The sequence below is a fragment of the Typopeltis vanoorti genome, chromosome 6 (genome assembly GCF_054136105.1).
Source record: "Typopeltis vanoorti isolate ZY-2024b chromosome 6, IOZ_Tvanoo_1.0, whole genome shotgun sequence".
Taxonomy (NCBI): domain Eukaryota; kingdom Metazoa; phylum Arthropoda; class Arachnida; order Uropygi; family Thelyphonidae; genus Typopeltis; species Typopeltis vanoorti.
The window spans coordinates 104,345,643-104,372,377 of record NC_143554.1 but is presented as its reverse complement, the minus strand read 5'-3'; the positions used below and the strand labels follow the sequence as shown (position 1 = coordinate 104,372,377).

General features: G+C 34.7%; 1 protein-coding gene across 1 annotated transcript in view; it reads left to right on the top strand.

The window, feature by feature from the left end:
* The window catches only part of btv (dynein cytoplasmic heavy chain beethoven), a 1,245,321-nt gene that overhangs the window by 502,300 nt on the left and 716,286 nt on the right, over positions 1–26,735 (top strand). Inside the window, exons 32-35 of the mRNA XM_090394552.1 lie at positions 3,618–3,736; positions 7,629–7,828; positions 15,318–15,494; positions 23,470–23,557. Of these exons, the coding sequence (XP_090250678.1) occupies positions 3,618–3,736; positions 7,629–7,828; positions 15,318–15,494; positions 23,470–23,557 (584 nt within the window). The remainder of the gene's footprint in view (positions 1–3,617; positions 3,737–7,628; positions 7,829–15,317; positions 15,495–23,469; positions 23,558–26,735) is intronic.

The window sequence follows — 26,735 nt, the reverse complement described above, 5'->3', positions numbered from 1 at the left end:
AATTTTCAGGAGTTAATATTGAAGAAATATGCTTGCTGTTATAATGAAGGAATTTGGCTCTGCCCCTAGGCAAGTTCCCAAGTTATAAATTTACGAGCACGTGAATAGCATAAATACAACCTTGAGAAGGGGGGGAGGGTCAACAGGTTAAGAATAAGGATTAAATATAAGTAACTAGATCAAGCAATGGATTAAGAGCACGGAGTTACGACTGTATAATAAGATAAGATTGAAATCAAATTAAAGTTAAGTTTTGAATAAGATAAATGTAGATTTTAACAAAGGCACAGCAGACAACAAGGATAATATAAGATTTAATATAAACACCTATTTTAACACAGTAGAGTGGAGTGAAGAGGAATAAGCAAGCAAGTGTTCTGACTACTTTCTATCTTATTCCATATAAATTTATTCATTTAACTTCCTATCATACCAGCTTTACTAATTTTGTTGTCTGTTTTCATATTTAATTTACCATCTTAAGTAAAATTTGTGGCTAAATAGCTGAAATGTTTTACTTGTTCTATAGGTTCTTCATTCAGAATGCAGTTGATGTTTTCAATATTTCTACCAATTTCCAGTGCCTTGGTCTTTTATTACAGCAGTTAATCAATTTAGACAGGGAATCCTGTAGAATTGTACTGGATTTGTTATTATTATTATGATGATGTGACACCTCCAGGGAGTCCAGAGACTAATCGAGGGAGAGTGATGCCAACAACATGAAACAATTTAAATCCCTTCCAACTACTAACTGCACTCAAACTTGCTTAACTTTTTTCATGAGCCATTAGTAGCAGAGACTCTACCGATCGACCAACCTTTGCTGGCAAAACATCCATTCCCATGGCTGGAGTGCAGATACGCTAACCACTCAGCCAACCTAGGCATTTGTTTTTTGTTTAGAAGTATAATATCAGCTGCATCAAGTAAAGAGCTGAGATTAATATCTCCAATTTGAATATCAGGTTTAATGCCAGTTTCCTTCGTAATGTGATCCATATGGATGATGAATAATAGTGGAGATAATATACTGCCTTAGCTCACCCCTGATTTGACATCAAGCTACCTCCTTCATTTCTAACTGCTGACTTACAACTCAAATATAGACTGCTTATTGCTTGATATATAACCCAATTTACACCATATAACTGCAGTGTTTTGAACAGCTCTTATCATAGCACTTTGTCTTATGCCTTTTCCGGATCTACAAAACATAGATACAAATCCTTGTTATATTCCCATGATTTCACAACTATTTGTCTGAAAGTTGACATCTAATTCTGATGTATACTTACATAAATCTTACTAGGAATGCTCTGCAGGGAAATTCCTGTGAAACTCTCACGTTCAGTATTATTTCCCTTGTCATAGAACACGAAGCCTGAATTATGCAGTGTACCAACAATAAAACTTGCTTCCATATTTGAGTATTTTTGATTGAATATCACTACTCCAGCTGCCTTCCGATATGCCATTTTTTTAATGAGTTTTTCTTAATGGGCTATATCAAGAGTATTGATATATACTCTTGAATGTCTACCAAGTGCTCTTACTGCTTGTCTCATTTATCAGTCTTTGAAAATAGGTACTTCAGACATCCAGAATATTTTTATCTCCGGTTTTCATGTCATCATTACCATCTCCTTTTCCTTTTATAGTACTTTTTTCCTCCATTTCTTAGCTTTATCAATAATCTCCAGAATATTTTGCCACTTTCCTGATATTTATTTTCTATGTTCTGATCGGTCTTCCCATGATTTTTGTTTAGGTAGTTTTATACATTGCTTATACTTACTTACACCCTTCTTTGTATTTTGTATATCATTTTGTACATCCTTCTATATCAGGAAAGGCAAAATATTCTGGCGATTATTGAAAAAGCTAAGAAATGGAGGAAAAAAGTACTGTAAATTAAAAGGAGATGGAAGATGTAAGAGCACAAGCTGACTTACTTCCCTTGAACTCTCAATATGCTTTCTTCTTTTTCTTGAGTACTGTTGAACTTCCGGACACTGTGAAGTTCTAATTTATCTATCCTTTCAGCTAGCCTCACCACATGTCTCTCTGGCTGAATCTCCAAGGTTGTTTCTTGTTTTTAATTTCATTCATTTTTTGTTGAATAATATTTGTGTATTTGAGTCTAAAGTTTGCCTGTGAAAGCAGCTCAACTTTGATTCATTTTAGAATTTTTTACTTTTCTTTTCAGTATGATATTCCGTTTATCCTGCTCAGAACTAATTTTTGATCACTTCCAATTTAAGATCTGATGTATTCTTTTGTGTCATGAGTGTGAAGATATTACTATCAAAAATAACATAGTCAGTGATACTTTTCTTATTCCTTGTTTCTTCTCCTGATGTGAATTTGTGTTCATATTTATGTTCTAACCTGGTATTAATAATAACTAGTTCATGTCTTGAACAGAATTCCAGTATGTTTTGACCATGATTATTAGCATTGCTGTTTTTCCACATTTTCCCAAAACATTTAAATATATCCAGCAATCATTTCCTACTGATTTCGTTCCAGAAAACTTTCTAAACTTTCTCTTTGTGTCAGTTGCCTTTGAAGGCCTCAAAAAATTTCTCCTTCTTCCTTAGTAGAACTTTCTGTGGAGCAGAAAGATATCTTCTTTTCCAGTTCTCCATTCTGATTTTTGGCCACATCAATCTTGATGTCACCACCCAAGAAGATAATATTTAGTGTTGAATACTATAGGTAAACCTTGTCCTTGATCTTTATTGCCTTAATGTAACATCTTGTATTTCTTGCTCAGAAAAATCTCACCTGTTTTTTATTCTTCTTAGTTTCAGTAACACCTATTATCCCATTCCTCTGGTATTGGCACTTTTAATGTCAACAGAGAAGAAACAAACTTTCATGAGTTTTGCTGATGTTTAGTTGAGATTCATTCCAGTAACAGTAGTCCTTGTTTAACTGGGCAACTCCCCCTATCCAGCATTGATGCTATTTTGTTTTAAGCTAATAAGAATGCAATATCGTCAAATAAATTCAAAATTTCCATCTCCTTTTCAATCATTCAGTGTCCAGTTAGATACCTAACAGGGTGCACCACAAGAAGGAGAGTATTAGACATTAGGTCACAGGCCCTTGTTAATTCTCCACATTTCTTAAAAGGCTACACAAAGGTCTCTTTCCAGGTAAATATATCCAGCAATCATTTCCTACTGATTTTGTTCCAGAAAATTAGATCTCCAATAAATTTTAGAGATCTAAACTTTCTCTTTGTGTCACTTGCCTTTGAAGGCCTCAAAAAATTTCTCCTTCTTTCTTAGTTGTCTCTTAATCACCCAAAATCTATTAAAGCTACCAACATCATTAGCTTCACATCGTGTAATAAAGCTCTCCATGACAAGTGGATAAATCACACCTCCATTCTGTACAATTATATCATACCATACCAAATTTCAATTCAAAGAAATTGTGTAGTTAATATTTCTATTTTAAAGAATGATCAGAATGTAGGAATGAATTTTTATCCTAAGGGTATTAAACAAATTTATGTTCATGATAAACTTAATTGTTTTTTATTTATAGATATTCAGTCTTAATATTTGTGTTCATGATCAATATTTGAGTTTAATGTTTAATAGGGAATTGTTAACACAACAGCAGCATTATGACTGGGGACTGCGTGCCTTAAAAACTGTGCTTCAGAGTTGTGGAAAGTTGCTTCAACATGGCAGAAGAAATATGTCAGATGATGAAAAAGGTTAAACTTATTAATATAATATTTATTTATTATTATTTATTTTTTGGAGTGCTCTCTTTCATTAGATGTGGTATTTTTTGTAATAAGATGCATGCTATTTTAAATAACCTGATGAATAAGATGGTGGGTCTGTCCATTACTTTCAGGTGAAAAGATTTATGCTTGCATGCCTAGTAAACTGTTCTAATAATATAAAATACGATACTTATAAACTGCTATTTCTTAACTCACTGATCCTCCAAGTGGTAGACTACAGCAATAATGATCCTACAACACACACACACACACACACACACACACACACACACACACACACACACACACACACATATGTCCTAAACCATATTGTGGGCTGGCTTCTAGTAGTGAGTTAAAGAATAACTCACTACTAGAAGCCAGCCCACAATAGGTGAGACAAAGGCCCTCTAATATTCCCATTCCATTGAGATATTATTGCATACTGTTGAAAGTTTTTCACTTGTTTACAGAAAATTATACATACATAAAGTTATATTCTGGTTTAATCTTTTACTCAAGTGTAAGCAAACAAAAGTATGCATATGAAGTATTTTCACAACTAGACTACTTGTAATATAGAGGTTGTTGACTTCACATCAGTTGCCTCATCCCATAATGCAAATCACACCTTATGATTCTCCTGTTCATTACAGGAATGGTCACTACCCAGGCTGGTGAAGATACTTCACATGCAAACTTTTGCTCATACTTGAGTAAAGGATTAAGTAATAAGATAATTTCTTGGCAAGTATAATTTACTTTGCAAACAAGTGAAAAAAACTCTTTCTACAATTAACTAATGTAGGTTATTTTAATAATAAGGTGATACACTTTTTTGCTACTTGTATATGGAAAATATGTGAATTCTTCATTAATTCAACCTTGGTATTTTCATATGGCTTCCACTGATGAGGCCTTAATAATGGTCAAAGCTGGTCTGGTTAGTGATCCTTTCCATAATGCATAGCAGTAAACACTTCTGAAAGGAAGTTTGCTTTGTATTATGAAATAATTAGTCAATTAATCTGATGTCAATAGTCTCTGTATACATGGATCCTAATCATGAAGATTCTTTGCACGTAAACTTTGCTTACACTTTGGTAAAAGAACAATCAAGTATATAATTTCCTTATGTAACTTGTTCATTAATTCAAGATTGGTATCTGCCTGGGTCTGCCTCCTACTGATTACATCTCTATAAAGGTTGAAACAAGAAATGTATCAGATATTCGGTTTTCAGTATTCATACGCATTGTCATGCTTTGAAATATTCAGATATGGCTAGATCATTTGAAAGATTTGGTCTGAAAAAAAAGTATTTGCATTACTGTAGAAGAAAAGTTCCTGTTACATGTAACATAAAAAATGCCACAAATCACAGAAAAGCTTTCTTTTAATTAACACAAGGAATAAGTAATACTATTTGTTTAAGGCCATATGCTCTATCATTCCCATAATTCTCTCTCTCTCACTCCTAATCTGATTCACTTTGCATTTATTTTTTTCCAGTCATGTAATCTCTTCTTTCATGCTTCTCAACTTAGTTGAGTAGAGTATTTTCCTGTTTCCTTCTCTACCACAATCAAATGGCCAAAAAAAATTGATCATTTCAACCCTACTCGTGTGTGTGTGTGTGTGTGTGTGTGTCCATTCTGCTCATTTAGGGGCTCTGCCTTCCATAGGTACTGATAGATCTGCTGCCATCTCTCTTATGGCTAGGGATTTTATGAATGGCAGCCCACAACTCGCCACATCATGGTACCGTTATAGAGTGTTTGAGATATTTTGTAGCAATTTGTTATCACAAAAACACCTCACCTTACCCTGATAGTACCATCACTGCTTGTCTGTGCTGCTTCTTTGCCTGCTGATTCAGCCTTATTCACAACTGTCCAGTGCAATTAGGGATGAGCCCCGTAGCATCCCTAATTGAATAGATTGAAAAGGAACTCTTAAATAAAGCGAAACTGGAATATGAGAGGAGATTGGCCCTAAGATCCAAAGAAAATCCTAGGGAATTTTTTAGCAATGTGGCCAGTAGGAGGAGAAATGACTGTGGAAGAATGATATTGTGGGATAAAAATGGGAATAGAGTGACTGATGCAGAGGACATAGTGGAATTGTTTAATGAACACTTTATTGGAGTATTTCATCCAGGAGGAGTCAGTTTTAATGCTAGAGGAATAGGGCAGGTTCGAGGTTTAGAGGTACACGAGGAGATTGTGTTTCAGATACTGAGTACTCTGGATGTCAGCAAAGTTTTGGGACTGGATGGTATTTCACCACAAGTTTTGAGAGAATGTGCTAGGGAACTGACAGTGCCTTTAACCTGGCTTTTCAATGAAAGTCTGGCTGTGGGAAAGGTGCCCAGGGAATGGAAAGAAGGTAATTTTTTAGGGAGTAACAGACTTCCAGTCTGTTACTACCCATTGCATAAGGGTAGTAACAGACTGGAAGTGTCAATCATAGGCCAGTTTGTGTGTCATCAGTAGTTGTTAAGATCTTGGAGAAAGTAGTGAGGGACCATATACAGCATTGGGCAGATGAGGGTAATGTTATCTGTGAGAGTCAACATGGATTTGTGAAGGGGTGCTCTTGTTTTACCAATATGCTAGCCTTTTATAATAAAATTACAAGAACATTAGATGAGGGAAAGGCATATACTGCAATTTTCTTAGACACTTAGCGAAGGCATTTGACAGGGTGCCACATGATAAGCTGATATTTAAGTTGCAGCACATGGATCTGGATGTCAGATTGGTCAACTGGATTCAGGATTGGCTGTCTGATAGGTATCAGAGAGTTATGTATGGTAGAGCAGTTTCAAGGAGGCAGAGGGTTACAAGTGGCATCCCACAGGGCTTAGTACTAGGACCTATATTGTTTAACCTTTATATCAATGACATTGCAAGGGGAGGAGTTATACTGGAGGAACTAGGGGAGACAAGAGATCTGGGGTTGATGATTGATGGAAACCTGAAATTTAGAGGACATATTGCAAAGGTGGTGAAGGTAACACAGAGGATTGCTGCAATTATGAGAAGGACACTGATTTGCAGAGATCAAAGGTTTTTCATTCCGTTGTATAAGTCTCTGATCAGACCACACTTAGATTATTGTTCTCAGATTCGGTCCCCAGGATTTGAAGGGGATAAATTAACTGTGGAAAGGGTACAAAGACAGATAACAAAGATAGTTTCAGGACTGTACAATTTTTGTTATGAGGATCGGCTGAGGGAATGTGGACTGCAGAGTTTGGTGGATAGAGGAAGGAGAGGTGATATGATTGAGACTTTTAAACTGTTGAGAGGTGGTTACAGGGTTGACACTGGGGAGTTCTTTCGCTTGGTTGAACAGCGGAAAGGAGTGATGATAAGAGGCCATCCCTGGAAGTTACGAAAGGAAACTGTGAGCAAGATGGTGAGGAATGGTTTCTTTGCATGGAGGGTGGTTGAACCGTGGAATGCATTGCCTGATGGAGGTGAGAGAGCGAGAACGGTCAATGAGTTTAGGGAGCGGTATGATAGACTTTGTGTTTCTTAGGTGGACCTCCCCTCAGTGAGTCTTGACAGACTTTATGTTCTTAGGAAGGACCTCCCACGATGAGTCTTTTGACTCTATGGAGGCCTGAATAATAATAATAATAATAATAAATTCTTCATTTTTGTATAAAAAATGAATAGGAAAAGAAATTTCTTCTGAATAACATGCAAATTACTTATTTTTCTATAATTTACATTAAATGAAAAGAAATTAATATATGAAAAATCCATTTATTACTAATTGTTTTTTACTCAATAATTGGTATACTTTTTTCATAAATGAATTCATATAATAAAAAACTACTCTGTTATTTTAGAGAAATTAGATGAAGCATTTGAGAGTGAACTTCTGGTAAAATCCTTAAGGACAAATACCTTGTCAAAACTTATTTTTGCTGATAGCCGAAGATTTGATGCTTTGGTTCAAGATGTGTTTCCTTCTGTTTCATTAAAAGGAATTTCTGATACAGAACTTGTAGAAGTTGTAAAAGAAATCACAATGGAAGCAAAACTTATAGTAAATGACAATCAGGTAATTTTAGAAAATCATATTACTCTTTCAGTGAAAAGTTTATGTTAACAATGTCATCAGTTTCATAAAATATATTTGAAATTACTCTAACTAGGTGCATTTGACTAATCTGAAAATTAAAAAAAAAAAGCATGTGTGTCTGTATGTGTATTGAGAAAAGTATCATTTTGCTGTTGAAAAACAGCTTTCAGTTTATAACTAAAAATATTTATTTTGAATTCTGAAGTGAACTAAAAGTCATATTTATAAAATAAAATAGTCTTGAGCATGCCATCTCATGGGAAGAAGTCATCTATTTATGTATTTATTAGAAACATGTATGTACAAGAATTAGTAATAATAATAATTTATTTCTGCAGATATTTTAGCCTCAGATTAACAGGCCATCATCAGTGCACAAGAAAATTCACTAGTTGGAACAAATGAAGCAGGAAGAACAGAATGTTATTCTTCTACAGATATGTGGAAGGGAATAACATTCCACATAATAATGGAATGTCACATGTCTTTGAAAGGGAATAATAATTCCCTTTCAAAACCTTAGCACTAACACAAAATCAAAAATGATGAATTTAAAATTCAAACTCTTGAGTTTTATAAATCCTGATATTTGGAATGTGCTTGAAAGGATGATCAATAATTCAGCTAAACTACGGAAAACTTATGAAGGAAAGCTTATAACAAAATTTCATAGACTCAAAGACTGGCAAGATTTCAACAGTTATCGCTAGTTAGAATATATTCCCATGTGAATAACTCTAGGACTAGGCAACTACAAATAAGAGAGCTGAGGTGACCAACCACCTGCATGGAACTGCCATATGATCAAACTGTCTAGCAACACATTAAAAATTATAACTCCCTGCTTAATAAAGGCATGATCTGTACAGCAGCACTCCGGAACTTTTAATAAACTGGATGTTATTATACTAAAAAGGGCATTAAATTTCTTCCATAGCTGATAAAATTCGTTTAGATTCTTGTAACATTTTGAATGATGACAAAGCAATAATTTATTATTATTATTATTAATATTCAACCTCCATGGAGTCAGAGACTCATCATGGGGGGGGGGTATGCACTATTGCACACAGTGCTCATCCAACTGTGCCTTAAAACCATTCAACGTGTCTACATTCACAACTCACTCAGGCAATGCATTCCATTCCAACCACTCTCCATACAAAGAACCTTCTCCTCTGCTCACACCCTCTTTATACAGTTTCCAGTGATGGCCTTTTGTTCTATCCCCCTCTCTTCCATTTTATGAAAAATCTTTTCCATGTCAGCTTGATAACAACCCCTGACTAGCTTATATGTCTCAATCACATCCCTCCCATCTTCCTCCTATTCACAAGGCTTTGCAATTCACATTCTCTCAGTCTGTCCTCGTATTCCCAGTGGAGTACGAGGACAGATTGAGAGAATGTGAATTGCAAAGCCTCGTGAATAGGAGGAAGAGGGGGGGAGGGATATCCCCCCTCTGCTCGACCCTTTACAACATATCCTCATTGCCATGAAAACCTGGCAATCAGATCTTTGCACAATAATCCATATGAGGCTTGATCAAGGTCTTATTCAATGGAATCATAACCTTTGTTTCTGCATGTCAGGATCTTCTGCAATATTGCAATTATCTGATTTGATGTCTTCACAACTTGCGCAATGTGCCCCCCTGCCCCAAATTTCAGGTCCTTGTCCAACACCACTCTCGATCTCTTGTTTCCTCTACCTCCTTTGAAGATTCCCCTCCAATTGTATACTTTGCATTCCATTGTTACTTACCAAATTTCAAAACCTTTCACTTTGCAACATTGAAGTGATAGTTCCACTTATCTGCCCAATCATGCAATCTATTCACGTCCTCCTACAAGTTCATAACATCTGCTTGACTCTGCATTGCTCTCCCCAATTTTGCATCACTTGCAAACAGCTGCATATCACTAGTTATCCCAATATCATTAACATACAGATTGAACAACAGTGGTCCCAAAACTGACCCCTGTGGTACATCATTAATGACCTTCCTCTTAGGGGATACTTCACCCCATATACAACTTTCTGATACCTATCTGACAGCCAGTCACTGATCCAGCTCAGAAGTCTGTTATCCAGTTCCATCTGTTTCAATTTATTTACCAGCTGGTTGTGTAGCAGCCGTTCAGAAACTTTTGCAAAATCTAAGTACACATCACTGTATATGCATTTCCTCTGGCTAAGGTATTTTTCACCTTGCTATACATAAGTTACATAAGTTAGTAAAACATGATCTCCCTTTAACAAACACATGCTGATTGATAACCACAGAGAATATTGCTGTTATCAACCCATTTCTGTATCCTACTGCTCACCAATCTCTCTAGTACCTTCTTAACAACTCCAGATATAGAGATTGGCCTATAATTCGAAGCCACAGCCTTGTCACCACCTTTATGCAGTGGAACAAGTTAACCTTCTTTCCACTTCCTTGGAACCTCTCCTGTTGTAAGACTCTTATTAAATAGGCATGCCAAATCTACTGCCAATTCCTTGGAACATTCCCTTAAAATGCAGATCCTATTGCCTTATTGACATCAAGGTTATTTATTTCCTCAAATACCTCCTGCTCACTCACAATTAAGCCATCCTCTTCTATGTCTTCTACACTTAAGTTCCTCATGATTCCATCCTGATTAGTATGAAACACTCTTATAAATTGATCACTGAATACCTCAACAATATCTTCTGCAGCAATTACCATTTTACCATTTTCATCCATTAACATCATCTTACCATGTCATTCTTCCTTCCATCATTCTTCACATAATATGCCAATTTCTGCTCATACTGCACTTTTGTTTTCCTTATAACTGAGTCACCCTCCTGGCTTGTTCTTTATACTCTTCATGAAACTGATTATAACCATTATTCATCTTGTACTGCATGCCATGTACCTTCTTCTTCTAGATTTCATACTTAAGCCCCCTAATTCATTTATTTTACACTTACCATATTCAGCATTTTGGCCTTAAGAATACATTCACACATTGATATGGTTATGTATATCTTTGTCAGTTCCCAAGCAGCCTTTATTTTTTCACTGCTCAACTACTCATTCCATGCTATAGCTCCTAGCTGATTCTTAGCTTGTCATAATAACCAGCCTTATAATTCTGCATACATCCTTTCCTCACAGAAGTCTGCATAAGGCTAGTCATATGCAGACTAGGCAATCACTCTCACCAACTGAAGGAAAGTGTGAAACCCCACTCACAATTACATCCTCTGATGATGTGATCAGATCTAAAACTCTTGATCGATCCTTGCATGCCCTCCTTTACATGCCACCTGAGATAGTTATCTCTCAAGAAATTAATTTTCCTTATTCCTAACGCTATTTCTTTATTCCAATGTATACTGCCATATTTAAAATTGTCAATAATAATTACCCTTCCTTTGTTCACTAATCCAAGTTGTTTATACATTTTTTTTCATCGCCACCCTCCACATTCTCTGGCCTATAGCAACATCCATCTAAATATGTCTTCCTGTCAACTTCCACATTACACTACATTTATTTTCCTCTTTCATGTCTACCTTATGTGGACTTAATTTCCCTGCTCTCAACAGAAGCACTCCCCTCCCTTCCTGTCCTTTTTATCCTCGCGAAAAATACTGTATCCTTTCATTTCTTTTCCCGTTGCAATATCATCTTCATTCAATCTTGTATCACTTATTCCAATAATTTGGGGGTAAATAATCTTAGTCAGTAAAACTATTTCATCTCCCTTATTTCTGAGATTTCTTGCATTTGTAAACAAATGAAGTAATTCATTTTTAGTCTATTACCAGTCCTATCCAAGCCACTGGGTGGTTGTGATTTCCCCACTACACCTACCCTTGTCCAAACACCTTTATCACCACTTACACATATTTACTGCTACTTTTAACATCCACTCTACCTACACCATGCCTCTCTCTCTCTCTCTCTCCCCCCCCCCCCAATTTCCCTGTTCTAGCAGCTGTCAAATCATTAAATGCAAATAAGGATATCATTATCCCAAAGTTATATAAAGGGAATGTGACTGTTTTTTTAAAGAGATCAAGTTACCTCCAATAAATGAATCATTTACTCTTTGGCAGAAGCACTTATCAACTCATGAACTATAATTCAGCTAACAGGATTTATTAAAAAAAAAAAAATTGAATTACTTACATGGGCCTCTTCTTGACCAGCAGACATTGTTAATATCTTCCTGTCAAGGCAATTGGAAGTCTCTCACTATCACTCTAGCCATGTGGCTAGGCAAGAGAAAACATCAGGCCCCTAGCACTTTCTTGCCTGCATATCCACAGATGTCACATTTTGTTATGTGTTCTTTGAATGCAACCAAGTTAGAATTGGGGGGGGGGGGGGGGGGGGGGGGACAGGACATAATAGAAAACAATAATTAAGGAAAATACTATATTTGGTTAGTATATTTGAATTACTAAAAGGTGTAAAGAATAGAAATATAAGGGAGAAAGAATAGGTGTGACTAGTAATACTTTAACTACTGGCAAATGAATTCTTGAAGATTTACATTTGTGATTTTATATGTGTGCATGTTCTATTTGCTGTGGTGGAGTGAATAACTTGTGGGCACCTATAAGCTCTTAACTTGTAAGACTTGTATATTTGTATATATGTGGACATAATTTGAAAAAAAAAAAAAAAAACTTTTGAGGAGATGAAAGAGATTTGCTTTCAAAATATAAATAACTATGGGGAGAGGCTAATCCAACAAACTAATAATGTTCATCAGGTGATTCAACCTGGTGTGACAGGAATACATGTGGGTTGATGGAGCAGAAATCATTTCTATGCAGTTTGTTGTGCTTGTTATGTGCATTTGTTTTATTTATTCACTTTGTTTTCTGTGAATTTTTCTTTAATTCACTGATGATTATTTTAGTATATTTGAATTACTAAAATGTGTAAAGAATAGGTGTGACCTATTCTTTCTATTCTATTCCAATTAGCATTCTATAACAGAAGAAACATTTTTACCAGTAAAGGACTTAGCATCCAGCTCAAAAAAAAAGGCTAGTGAAATCATACATATTTAGCATTGCATTATATGGTTGTGAGGCCTGGACTCTAACAAAACAAGACATGAAAAAGTTGGAGGCATTTGAAATTTGGTGCTTGAGAAAGATGATGAAAATTAGTTGGACAGAAAAGAAAAGTAATGAAGAAGTTCTGAATATTGTTCCGGTCATTAATGAAACACATCAATACAAGAAGAAAATGCCTAATTGGACACCATTTGAGACATGGGGGACTGATTACAGAAATAATGGAGGGGACTGTAGAAGGAAAGAGGCCACGAGGCAGACCAAGAATTTCATATATAAATAACATAATGATGCTAACTGCCGCTAAGAGTTATGAAGAGGTAAAAAGGAAGTCACAAGACAGGATGTTGTCATGTGCTGCTATATTTACCAATTTTTGAATTGATGCACCAAAGAAGAGAAGAAGATTATTTTACACTTTTTACATATTAATATATATAAAAAACAAATTCCGATTATCATCAGACGTTTCCACCCTTTCAAATCCTGTATTCATTACTTTTTTTTTTTTTGTCAGGTGCTCTTCTCTTTGAAGACTGGAATCAAAAGGTTCCAGTATCCAATAATGTGGGAAAGAAAAAAAAAATCCCAATCTCCAATAGACACCATTCTGCAAATGAAAGAAAAACAAGTAGTTTTATTCTATCACTAAATATAATACAGAGACATTTACAATTTATGTAATTAAATATGATACTAGCTCAAGCCAGTATCATATTTAATTAACTATATCAATCCAGTCATAGTAACTTTTATTTATTATATGACATACATCAGATTCATATTTGTTACCTTTGTTTTCTTAGATCTAACTTTTGAAACGTGTGTCACTTTTTCTTTCTTTCAATTTCCCTCATTTCTTCCCATCTAATAAATCTTTTCAGACTTTCATGCCCCACAATAACCCATATATGATTTTTTTTTTTTTTTGTATGTTCTTTGTTAGTTTCCAGTTTAGTACTCGTAATCTCCAAAACGTCTTTGTTTTTCTTTTGAATCCATAAGATCTTCACATTTTTTTTTTTTAATAATCAGGTGACAGAAGAATTGGATAAAAGAAATGGCTACACCACAGTACTGCTGGAGTTGGTAAAGGCATTTGACAGAGTACTCTATGGAAAACTATTACATAAGTTGGAGCAAACGGGAATGGTTATGAGGCTGATGTCATAGATAACTGACCAAGCTGGTTACAGGTCTGTGGAATGTTCTCTAGGATGATAGATTGAGGGTGTGTGTGTGTGTGTGTGTTGTAGAGTTTGCTGACAGTCAGAGGAGAGAGGATATGATAAAAATTTTAAGTTACTAAAGAGATTCTATAATATTGACAAAGAAGAAATTTTTCAATACATGGAGAGTAGGGGGGGGAAACACAAGGCATCTGACTTACAAGTTGTCTAAGAGTGTGGTTAGTAAAGGTGTGCAGATAGGTTCTTTACTTAGAGAGTGATGAATGAGTGAAATGGATTGCCAGAGTTCGTTATGAGCACTCCAACACTGAATAGGTGTAAGGAGATGTATTATAGCTATTGATAGAATTATCAATATTAGATTATCAATGCTAGATATTATAGCTAATGGATAGAATTGATAACATAACTTTACATTTGCAACATTAAATTGACAATCATTACCCTTTGCCCACAGTGCCAGTTTATTTAAATCATCCTGCAGGATATCTACATCACCATTATCAACTATTGCCCTTCCCAGATTTGCATCATCAGCAAACAACTGCATATCCCCTCTTAAATCTTTCCCTGTGTCATTGACAATGTGTCAATTCTCTTCACATTCATGTAGTACACAGGCTGATATGCCATTGAGTCGCACTGCTGAATGAGTGTGAATATATAGGATTTGGCTAAACTATATAATGAAACATTCTGTATGCATAGATTTAAAACTTGGATGTAATATAGAAATGAGGGATTCAGAACTGCTGATGGGATATGGATCTTTTCTTTTCTCATATCTCAAAATTTTTGCCTTAAACTGCAAAAATAAAAGACTGGCGATTTTGTGAAGAAATTTTTGTTTGCCCTTCTTTCTTTTCTCTTTTTCTTTGTTTTTTATTCTTTTTTTTTTTTACAATGCAGACATTTTTTGCTTATTTTTTATATTTATAAAAGTAGTAGCTGTGTTATCTTTTCACACCTCTTAATTCTTATGCAATATCTGTTGTTATGCTGTTAAACTGGTACTGTTGAAAAAAAATGACCAGATGCAAGAAAAATGTTTATATTCTTTGTAAAGGGTATGGATAAATGAGGTATTAATAATATATATATATATATATATGTGTTTAGACCAATCTCTTTAAATTATTAAATGCATTATATTTTTTTTTTACCCTTTAGTAATAAAAGTATGTTTGATTATGAACAATTAGGTGAAGAAGATTTTAGAATTGCATGAACAGCTACAACAAAGAATGGGAGTTGTAGTAGTAGGACCAAGTGGATCTGGAAAGTCAACACTTTGGAAAATCTTGAAACAGTCCTTAAATAAAATGGGGAAAACAGTAAATTGCATTATTATAAATCCTAAAGCTATTTCCAGAACACAGGTAATAAGTATTCATATTTTCCTCTTCTCATAAAATCAATTTTTATAGCCATCACAGGTTCATCATTATTATTATTATTCAGGACTTCCATGAAGTCATAGAACTACATGGCCTGCTTAGCTAATTTTCTCTCATAATCTAATTTGGTTTTTCTTACACACACACTCACACTGTGTGTGTGTGTGTGTGTGTGTGTGTGTGTGTGTGTGTGTGTGTGTGTGTGCGCGCGCGCACATTAAATACCTCTTTTAATTGTTTCCTAGTGCTGTTTCATCCATTAAACTTTTATCATGAGTTTTTTCCCAACACTTAAGCTTTAACACACGGATAAAATGGGGAAAACAGTAAATTGCATTATTATAAATCCTAAAGCTATTTCCAGAACACAGGTAATAAGTATTCATATTTTCCTCTTCTCATAAAATCAATTTTTATAGCCATCACAGGTTCATCATTATTATTATTATTCAGGACTTCCATGAAGTCATAGAACTACATGGCCTGCTTAGCTAATTTTCTCTCATAATCTAATTTCTCATAATCTAAATAACACACACACACACACACACTCACACAGTGTGTGTGTGTGTGTGTGTGTGTGTGTGTGTGTGTGTGTGTGTGTGTGTGTGTGTGTGTGTGTGTGCATGCGCGGCAGTGTGTGTGTGCACACATTAAATACCTCTTTTAATTGTTTCCTAGTGCTGTTTCATCCATTAAACTTTTATCATGAGTTTTTTCTCAACACTTAAGCTTTAACACACGGGATAGACACTCAGGAGATGGTCGAAGGTATGGTGTTATGCAGAGTAAAATAGAATCTGGAGGGAATAATAATAATAGGTATAAAAATACTGACAATCCATTGATATTTCTTGACATAAATGCCAGGAGTATCAGGAATAAAGGAGATGAATTAGTGGCACTGATATCCTCAGCTGGTCCAAAGATTATGGAGATCACTGAAACATGGTTGATGGGATATGAAATACTATTAATTACCTCTTAATAATTTCCTAGTGCTGGTGTTCATTCCATTAAACTTTTATCATGAGTTTTTCCCAGCACTCAAGCCTTAACATACAGGATAGACACTTGGGATGTGGGGAAAGGTATAGTATTTAATTTAAATAAATATGATTGCATAAACTTCCTGGTAAACATTAATACTTTGAGATCCCAGTTTACATCCTAGGCTACCAACTGGTGTCCATAGAGGGTGCCCTACCTAATTAGGACTCTAGTCTTTCTTCCATGTATTTTGGTCTCCGAGACAAAATATTGGAAGCATTAAATACCTCTTTTAATCATTTCCTAGTGCTGTTTCATTCCATTAAACTTTTATCATGGGTGTCTATCTGCACACTGCTTGCATCAATCTGACAACTAGAGTTTCCTTGCACTAATATTCTCACTTCCCCTGAGAATAACATTCTTCCCAGGTATCTACTTCCTTACTCATTCAGATGTGGTCCATATCTCGCACACAGCTCTCTTCTATTTTCTAATGCATTCCAAGCATCCATGTAATCCAAGTCTTATTGGATTACAATAAGACTCTCTTTTGAAACATTCTTTCTCTGATACCATTCATTACTGATGCTCTTCTCCTCATCTCTGCATTATTATATTTAGGAAACACATGTACTATCTTCTCTCAAGCTCTTTCTTCCATACAACCTCAATCATAAACCTCAAATCTCTCACTACTTGATTCACGCTGCCTCCCAAGTTATTTCTGCTCTGCATTACAGTCATCTCCCTGCCCTTTTACCTAATCAATATAGTCACTCTTTCTATCGTTCTTCCAGCAAGCACTCCTCTAGCATTCTAGTTTGCACTCCATGAATAATCATTGAATGTCCATAAATCACACCTCTCTCTGCTCCATTCTATTTTTGCTCACCTGCATTCCCCCCCCCCTCTCTTTCCCTATGAAATACCGACCTTATTCACTTTTACATTGCATTCCAGTTAGGTATTTTAATTGGTATGAAAAAACCTACAAGCAAATTGAAGAAAAGACACTGGTTGATAATGTGTTCTCCATTTGTTCATATTGGCTTGGTCATTAAATTAAAGTTGCCAAGCAATGTACAACTGGCTTGGACATGTTGGAAATGTTTTTAGCACACCTTAGCAGTTAACAACCTAGAAAATGTTTCACCATTAATTAAAAAAAAGAAAATAATTGGCTACCCTTCCCTGACAATATAGTCACCCAGCTAACAGTGAATTTTTATTTATTTTTTTCTGTCTATAGAAAACCTATCTATGCTGGCAGGTGTATCCATCATTACACATCATCATCTTTTACAATAGCATAGTGTTCTTCATCCATCTATTTGGACTATACTAGGTCTCTCCACTGAAAATAATAACATCTGGGATATTAACTAATGACTTTTCCTCTTTACAAAACCAACATAACTCTCTTCTCCTGCCATTAACATTGCATTAATATTAACACTAAACCTCTCACTACAGCAGACACCACTAAAACAAATTATCTCTCTCTCTTGTTACCTAAGAATTTGTTGTAATGAGTGTTTATTATAGGCTTCTTCTTTTAAGCCATATTAAATATTGCTACCCATATCTGCCAAAAGATCCATTCCATCATCCTGGCATCTACATTTTAAAGTTTATTTAAGTGCAAAAGTCTGTATTTAACTCAACCAAAAAAAGGACCACCTCTGACTGTGCTCAGAGGTCATAGTCAAAATATTTGAATTTTAACTTATATTCTATGTTCTTATTCAAATTAATTAACTGATGGAGTCAGTGGATAGATGTATAATCTGATAGTTCAATTAATTTTGTTACCTATTTATCCTTGATGGCAAGATTGCCAACTTAATTTATAATTATCCGATAATTATAAAGATCCAACATTTTGAACCTTTAAGCTTATATTATTAAAGAAAATTTCAATACTGAAATTGAACAATACTGAAGGAACATGGTGTAAAATCTATATAGCCATAAATCCATACTCCAGGAAGTATGCATGCAGAAATGCACTCTTGTTGAAACATTTTTCATAACTTTTTGTAATAATAACTTAGTTTAGATGTTAATGTTGGATTATCATTTCTGTGTTCATTTGCTATTACATAGAAAACTATTTAAAACTTTTGGAGAGATTTTTATTTAATATACTTTCTAGGGGTCCATCAAACGTGGGCATTAGAAAAGTTAGGAATATCACAGCTGTGAGAAGTGATGAAAATATCAGTGCTACAAATTATGTTGTTATAGTTATGTTTCATCTGCATAATTAGTTATTTATATGCAGCATTCTTTAAAATGTAGATGTAACAGTGCAGTGTAACAAAAACTGTGGAGTGTAGATATGAAAGAAGCATGTCAAATGTTGACTGACATTCAAATCTTTTAAACTTAACTAGCTTTGGTATCCAACAGAAACTATTAGCTTAGAAAATGGGAAGGGACAGTATATATTATCATTATATCATTACACATGCTAACTTCAAATAAAACTCTACCAAAAGAGTTGCAACTAACATGCCTCATGAACTTTGTATCAATGAAGCTGCTCACCATCATGATGCAGAAGCGGCTTTCTACTGAAAGAGTTGCAATTAATATGACGTATAAACTTTGAATCAGTTCAGCCTGCCCACATGACATGCACACAAGTGGCACAAATGGTAATGTGAAGTCCCATTGGTATGATAAACTTGGGAAATACTTCCAGATGTGAACATGTTGATGTTGTAGTCATGGAGTAACTTTGCCACTTTGTCTGTAATATACTTGACGTAAAGTAGTGTGATTTCATTTTAAAAGTCTTATTTAAGTACAGGAGTTGTAGGAGGTGTATTAAGAATTTTGTTGATTATCATAAAAACTTAGTTACATGACATTGATGATATTTTTGTTATTTGACCAGGAACAATGATCCTGAACAACTTGCATCCCAATATAAAATTCACTCTTGAACTGGGAGATCACAAAAAATTATGATTTTCCTTGATATCTTTGTGAAATACAAAAAAAAAAAAAAATCTGGAAGATTTTTACAGTTTGCTCCACACCATCATCAACTACAAAAGATTGGCATGATTAAAACGTTATAAGATAAGGCATACTGTATGCCCAGTACGTCAATTAATAGGAACGAAGAACTACACTACCAGAGGCATACCCTCTACCTTTTTGGTTATGAATCTAAGACGATGAACAAAATTCTTAATACAACTCCTGTATACTTAAACAAGATTTTAAGAATGCAGTCATGCTATCTTACATCAAGAATGTTAAAACTAAATGGCAAAATTGCTTAGTGAGTACAACATTTAAAGGTTTTTTTTTTTTTACCATTGCATAAAATCTTTAGATTCTTACATCTAATAAAAACCTCCACATCATCCCACGAAAAAGTCAGGCATTTATGAGATTTCTTGCTCTTGTGGAATTTGCTATGTGGGCCAAATGGGAAGGTTGAGAGAGAGAGAGATCTGCATGTCTGAACATGCAAGAGTCAAAAAAAAAAAAAATGAACACAGCACAAATCAGGTTTCCATCTCATACAACTACCATAAACTATCAAGTAATTTGACAACAAACAAAAATGCCTTATATTGATCATAATTGTTTTACCAGAAAGCTCAAGGAAGTCGTGAAATGCTGTGGATTCCCACATATTGTAGCAGAAATGAAAGCTTAATCCTACACCAAGTTTGGTCTGTTTTAATTAAAAATCTAACTGCCATAGACTTATGATACACTCAATTCTATGGAACAACAGCAGCAACTAGCATTGTTCCAGCACATATGCTATAATTAATTTGTTCTTATTCTGGTTATTTATTTATATATATGAATTGTAAAGTTCTGATAACATCTAGTATCTGTAATTTCTGTACAAATTTTCCTAATACCCTTGATTATGTAAGTAGGGTTATATCTTATTAAACTCATTAATTATTTTAAAGCACATGGTCTTAATACTGGAAACTATCTACAGAAATGCTAAAACCACCGAAACTTATGTATGTATTCATGGTGACTGCTATTCCACAGGATGTGATATATAATATGTACTCTGAATTAGGTAATGTGACTGTAAGTGAAATACACTAAACTGTTTTTAGCTCTAAACTGGCCAGTTTAAGGACACTGAGTTTTTTATTGATGAAATTTTATCTCCTGCCAAAAGACATTCACGATCATCTCATAGGTGTTAGTACACCTACAGCCTACTGATTGAAGAATGGGTGTGCTAACAACATGGCCAGCTGGACAAAATAAAATACTTTTGTTTGATTCTGAAGAGAAGTTATTTAGCTAAATAATTAACTAAAAGCATTTTATTTATTATTTCTTTTTTAATAGTTATTGTAGTTATTTGCAAATGTGGCAATGTATCCTCCATCCCTTAGAGAAGTAACAACATCCCTGGTCACTGCTTTTTGTCCATGACACCTAGTATGCTCTGTACTTCTTGAGATAACCCAGCTATAGCAGCATCTGTTACTCTTAGCTAGTCTTTATATAGAGAGCACTGAAACACTTTGTTGCCAGCCTTCTCAGTGCTGTTGAGCATTCACCCTTCCTAGCAAGAGTAAAAAGCAGAAATCTTAAAAATTGGTATTTAAAAACTTTGAGTATCTTTTTTCAGGAGAATAAAATTTAGTTTACATAAAAAAAAAGTGAGGCATTACATTTTCTGGAAGAATAAAATTAGCTTATAGTTTTGTTTAAAATGCTAGGTAATTGAATATAAATTTTAATAATAAGAGATATGACTTATAGAGGGCATGTCAGAAGTAAGTGGTATGGGATGCAAAAAAGATGTGTATTTAAAGAGTAGTCATATTCTTCAAATTTATATGAGATTTAGTTTTAGTTTTGTGATTGTAGAGTGTTTGTGTATTGTGCAGCTTTTTTCTGTATCCTATGTCTTATTTATCATGTGTTGCTGTTATGGTAATTAGTACGTCTATTGTTTGTGTAATATATCACTTCCAATATGTGAGGTTGCTAAACCTGTAGCAAATCAGTGTTGTATGTATACAAGGATCAAGAAAAAAGGAATTTCTTTTTATTCTTTTTGAAGAGTTGGAAATGGTAGTCTTTGAAAAATACTTTGTGAGGCTGCTCCAGAGAGGTGAGGTAGAAAATAATTTAATTTAGTAATTTAACTGTAAATAGATGTTGGACATCTGTTGCTCATGTTACTGAAGTTTTTGAAGAAATAGGGGAATGTTAAGTACTGGTTCTGCTGATATTGCCCATGAAAATATTGCAAAAGACATAGTGGTGAAACCGACCATCTGTGAGACATTGAGAAAGAGTCTGTGAATGAGAAATTATTAGATAGCCAGACTACCCACTTGTGGACAGCACAAACATTTTAGAGAAATTTTTTTGGTTTACCTTCCTAAACATGAGAGCAGTATTCCAAGTTTGGCAGATTTCAAATTTGTACACAGTAAATGAACAAATGAAAAATAATCTCTTTTGTGAAAAAGGATGGCAAGCTTTTTGGAAGTTTCTTGACTGTTACGATGAGCATTATCAAATATAAGAGTAAAAGAACTATGGTCTTTTTTTGTGTGTGTGTGTGTGTGTGTGTGTGTGTGTGTGTGTGTGTGTGTGTGTGTGTGTGTGTGTGAGATTAAGGACAAAAGCATGCTGTTTAAGCATTAAAAGTGATAAGATTGTCATCTTCCCCATTGAAAAATGATATATGGAGATCAGTATTTAGGACAAAAGTTGCAGAAAATCTCAAAGCGTGAGATATTTGAGCAATTAAAGGTTTGTCACAAAGGAATGGAGAATGCTGACATCTGGAAACTATCAATAGGGTTTCAGGTCAGTAAGGGAAAGTCATTAAGTATGAGGAAGAAAGTAGGTGAAATAACAGTCCTGAGAAAAACACCATCATTTGGTGTTTTTCTCAGGACTGTTATCTAAACTGCAGAAACAGTAGTCTGACCAACAGCACCAAGTGAAAAGACCTCTGGTCTTTTCACTTGGTGCTACTGTAATGCCAATGTAGATATTCATTTCAGTAAATTATGAAGACTACAACCATGTTAGAAGTTATTCCTAACACAGTTGTAGTAGTCTCCATAATTTACTGAAATGAGTGCTGATCACTATGTAACATTAAAGGAAAAGAAATGGAATTTATATGAGACTATCATCTGAATTACCCTGAGGAGAGATAATTTCACTAGTGTACCTGAAGGAGAAGTAATTAAGGAAAGTTCTAGAGTGATGGGTAAAGTAGAGGAGATTGTCAGGTATCTGGTTGATAGATGAATATTAGCTTTGAATGTTCACTTTGAAATTGAAAATATAAGCTGCTGTTTAAAAGACAATAGCTGATAGCCACCGTGATATCTGTTAAATAGTGCAGGCTAATGCTTTTAAAAGTTCCCTATTTTTTTTGTACTATGAAAGAAGAATAGATTTTTAATATCTCCTCTTTCTATTCATTTCACTAATATTATTTTAGGAAATAGCAAGATGTAACTGATTTTCAATTCAGATCATATTGAATTTAGATGGAAAAAATGTTATTCAGTTTTGATACATGTTAAATACTTTTCTTTTGCACAAACAACTTATCACTAAAATATCTCTAGCCAATCTAGACAATTTTTCATACTTGCAAATCAAAAAAACACCATTTATCTGAAATAACTGTGGAGATCTTGTGCTATGCTTCTTTTAAATGTTATTATTTTCTTATTACCTTTTTATTTAATATTTTCCAATCACATTTGTTCTTAATCATATTGTGATGTAGCTCTCTCTCTCTCTCTCTCTCTCTCTCTCTCTCCCTCCCTCCTGTATGTATGTACTTGTTTCCACTTGCACTGTGTGTGTGTGTATCATTAAAATTGGATTATTTGTACTCTATGTGCAAATTAGCTTTTAAAAAGAAAAAGAAAATAGTATGTTTCCTAAATCAAAAATATGTGATTATTGTTTTATTTAGTTGCTTGGCTACATTGATTTGGATACCAGAGAATGGCATGATGGCATTCTAACTTCAAGTTCTAGAAAAGTTGTTAAAGAATCCCAAGGTACCTAAATAGATCATGAAGCTGCACTTGTAATGAAAATTTTATTCCTTGTAATGTTTTGTTTTATTAATATTCTTATTTATTAATATAACCAAATTAGTAACTTGTAGAAAAGTTATATTCATAATCCTAATGACTTGTGCTAATTTTTAATATTTTCAACATTTGTTTTTTTATTAAATATACCATGTAATCTTTTCCCGTAATTTTACAGCTTCTATTCCCAGTACTATATGTTTGGTGCTTACATGAAACTGTGTTTGCTTTTTATATACAGGGTGTTCGGGATAAATTTGACATATTTATAATTAATTATATTTTTCCGTAAGTTACATGTATTAACACACACTTCTCTTCATTTAAAAGTTTGGACCCTTCTTCATTCATATACAAGATGTCAGAAAGGATGGATAGCTGGAACCCACCTGAATCATGGAAGAGAATAACTTGTATCATGATGATTCGTGCCCGCCATCAAAATAAGGATATTACGACTGCTGCCCAATGCTCCCTGAATACAGTAAAAACAATCAGGCATGAACTAGAGACTTGCAATGGTGACTACGAGGATGTAGCAAGAAGAAAGATCCCTAGCAGACGATCTGATTGCGTTCGTACAGCAGAATTCCTCGCAAATCTGTAGGAACAGGTGTTGAAGAACCCTGGCATTGGAATTCGGGCTTTGTTCGTGGAGTTGCTAACTGTAGTCAAGCCCTGGATAACAAGGGTAGCCAATGGTAGGCCCGTATGTATGGCAGCAGGATTCGGCCCCTTGCCACACCTCTGGGAAAAGTCAAAAATGGTTATCTGAAAATTTCTACGACTTCACCAGTCCAAATGTTTGGCCTCCAAACTCCCCAGACCTTAACCCCATGGATTATTTTGTATGGGGCGCAGTTGAAAAAGACACCAATCGCACTTCCAGTAATACAAAAGCCCAGTTAATGGATAAAATTAAAACAGTTTTTGCGGCCCTTCCCAGGGAGACTGTAGCATCAACTTGTTCGAGGTTCCGAAGTAGAATTGAAGCTGTGATCGATGCTAATGGTGGTTATTTTGAGTAAATCTTGTTGATAGTATTGTAATTAACTCTGCCTGTAATGTTTTTTGTCAATTCATTAAATTTAATAGATACAAAGAAGATTTTCTTTTTCCTTACGAAACTGTCAAATTTATCCCGAACACCCTGTATATATATATATATATATATAACTAACAAAATGTATGCATGTGTGTTTCAGGGGGCATATATTCTGGATGTGCTAAGTGTGCGGTGCATATCATTGATATTATATTTTTGGATTTGTTCCTGTCAAAGACTCCCCTAATCGTTTCTTGGCTTGCATGATTCCTGAAATTAAACAGTATAATAATGCTTCACGAAGAGAACACTTTTCCACCTGTCAACATGACATCACATTTGTTTAATAACCTGGGTGTGTGGTCACAAATATGGACACCTTTGTTTTAAACAAAGATGTCCATATTTGTGGACATCTTTGTTGTCCACAAACATGGACATGCAGTGGGTCAAATTCTTAGCATTCCAGTGGTTTTAGACTACCCAGAAGGTGAGGCAGGGTGTGCACTGAGACAATAGCAGCCAGAAATCAATGCCTCTGATTGATTATTATGTCAGCCAATTCAATTGAATATTGTCATTTGTCATGAGGTGCTGTTTTTGTTTTCTGAGTTTCATCTGTTTTACGTGCTTGAAGTGTGAACTGATGTGTTTAGGTCACCAGTATACACAAGTTTTTAATATATAATTTTCTGTAAATAATTTATAACTTTGATGCACATATTTACAATGGGAAATGGTCTAAATATCCTGTTTTCAGCCAGAGCTATTGCAAATTGTATGATTGTAGTTGAAGGAGGCAAGCCTCATCCTTCTCCTCCAAATTTTACACCTTTGAGTAATTAAAATATACCAACCTAAATACAGCATTCTCCTTCGTTACTGTTTTCTAATATATTTTAAAACAAACATATTGTCTCCCACTCTATGCAGGTTTGGTTACAATTAATTGATAAAGCATTCAAAGTTATCTTACAATTAAGTGCATTGGACCAATAAAAATGAACACTGATTTGCTGTGCACTCTTAAAGCTTTCATATATATCGATAAAAATGCAATCATATGGTCAAACTGACATTAATTTTGTAGTGCGGGTTGCATAAGCCACACAGCAGCACACTCAACTGAGATGGGCATGCGACACCACTGATATATATTTATATATATATATATATATAAATATATAAAATAAAATTGTATTAAGACTATAGCACTCCTTTTATTTACTTATGCACACCTTCATAGCCTTATAACATTCAGTCAGATCTCTTCTGACATTAAATACAAATTATCTGCAAAGGCAGAAGTTAACATATTTTAGTCAGAAGCTCAAACAGAGTTAACAGAAAACTTGTCCAGTCTTATTTTGGAAAGTCAAACACTTCTTTCACACTAATCGACTGCTTAAAGAAAAAATAAAATAAAAACAGAGGAAAACTCTAGTAAAAAAAACAAAAAAACTTTATTAACGTAGGATTTTAGGTCTGTGCGGTTAGCTGAGTGGCTATGTGCTTCGCAACCATATGCCTGGGAAAGGAGTTTCCTGGGTTTGATTCCTGTCACCAACGTGAGGAGCTTCACAATTTTTCTCAGACATCACCAAGTTAGCCCTTCTTGGGCATGGACTGCGGGGTTTTTCCTCCCAGTTTATCTGGGTTTTTCCTCCCACAAGCAGGCAAACCGGCCCCTCAAAAGCACACATAGCTACAGATATAGGACACACTGGGAGGCATAGGGCTAGCCATCTTATCCTCGGGATGGGTAAGGCTTAGAAGGGCTAAAGATAGCGCCATAACAGGCCAGTTATGGAGCTATCCTCTTCTCTTCAGGCCTAATACCTGAAGATAAGAAGAAGAAGAAGAATTTTAGCCTAAGTATCATAGGCATTGTCAGCATAAGATCACAGAATGGCAATTAAACAATAACAGATAATTCTAAAGAGCACCACCTGAACAGTTAATGTAAGCTAACAAAAAAATAAAATTGTAGTTAACTAATTTATTTGCTATATCAGCTGGAAGAGTTGCTACTTATATAAAAACCACTTTGGATTTTAAAAATAAAATTTCTGATGTTCATCTGGACACTTCAGATTT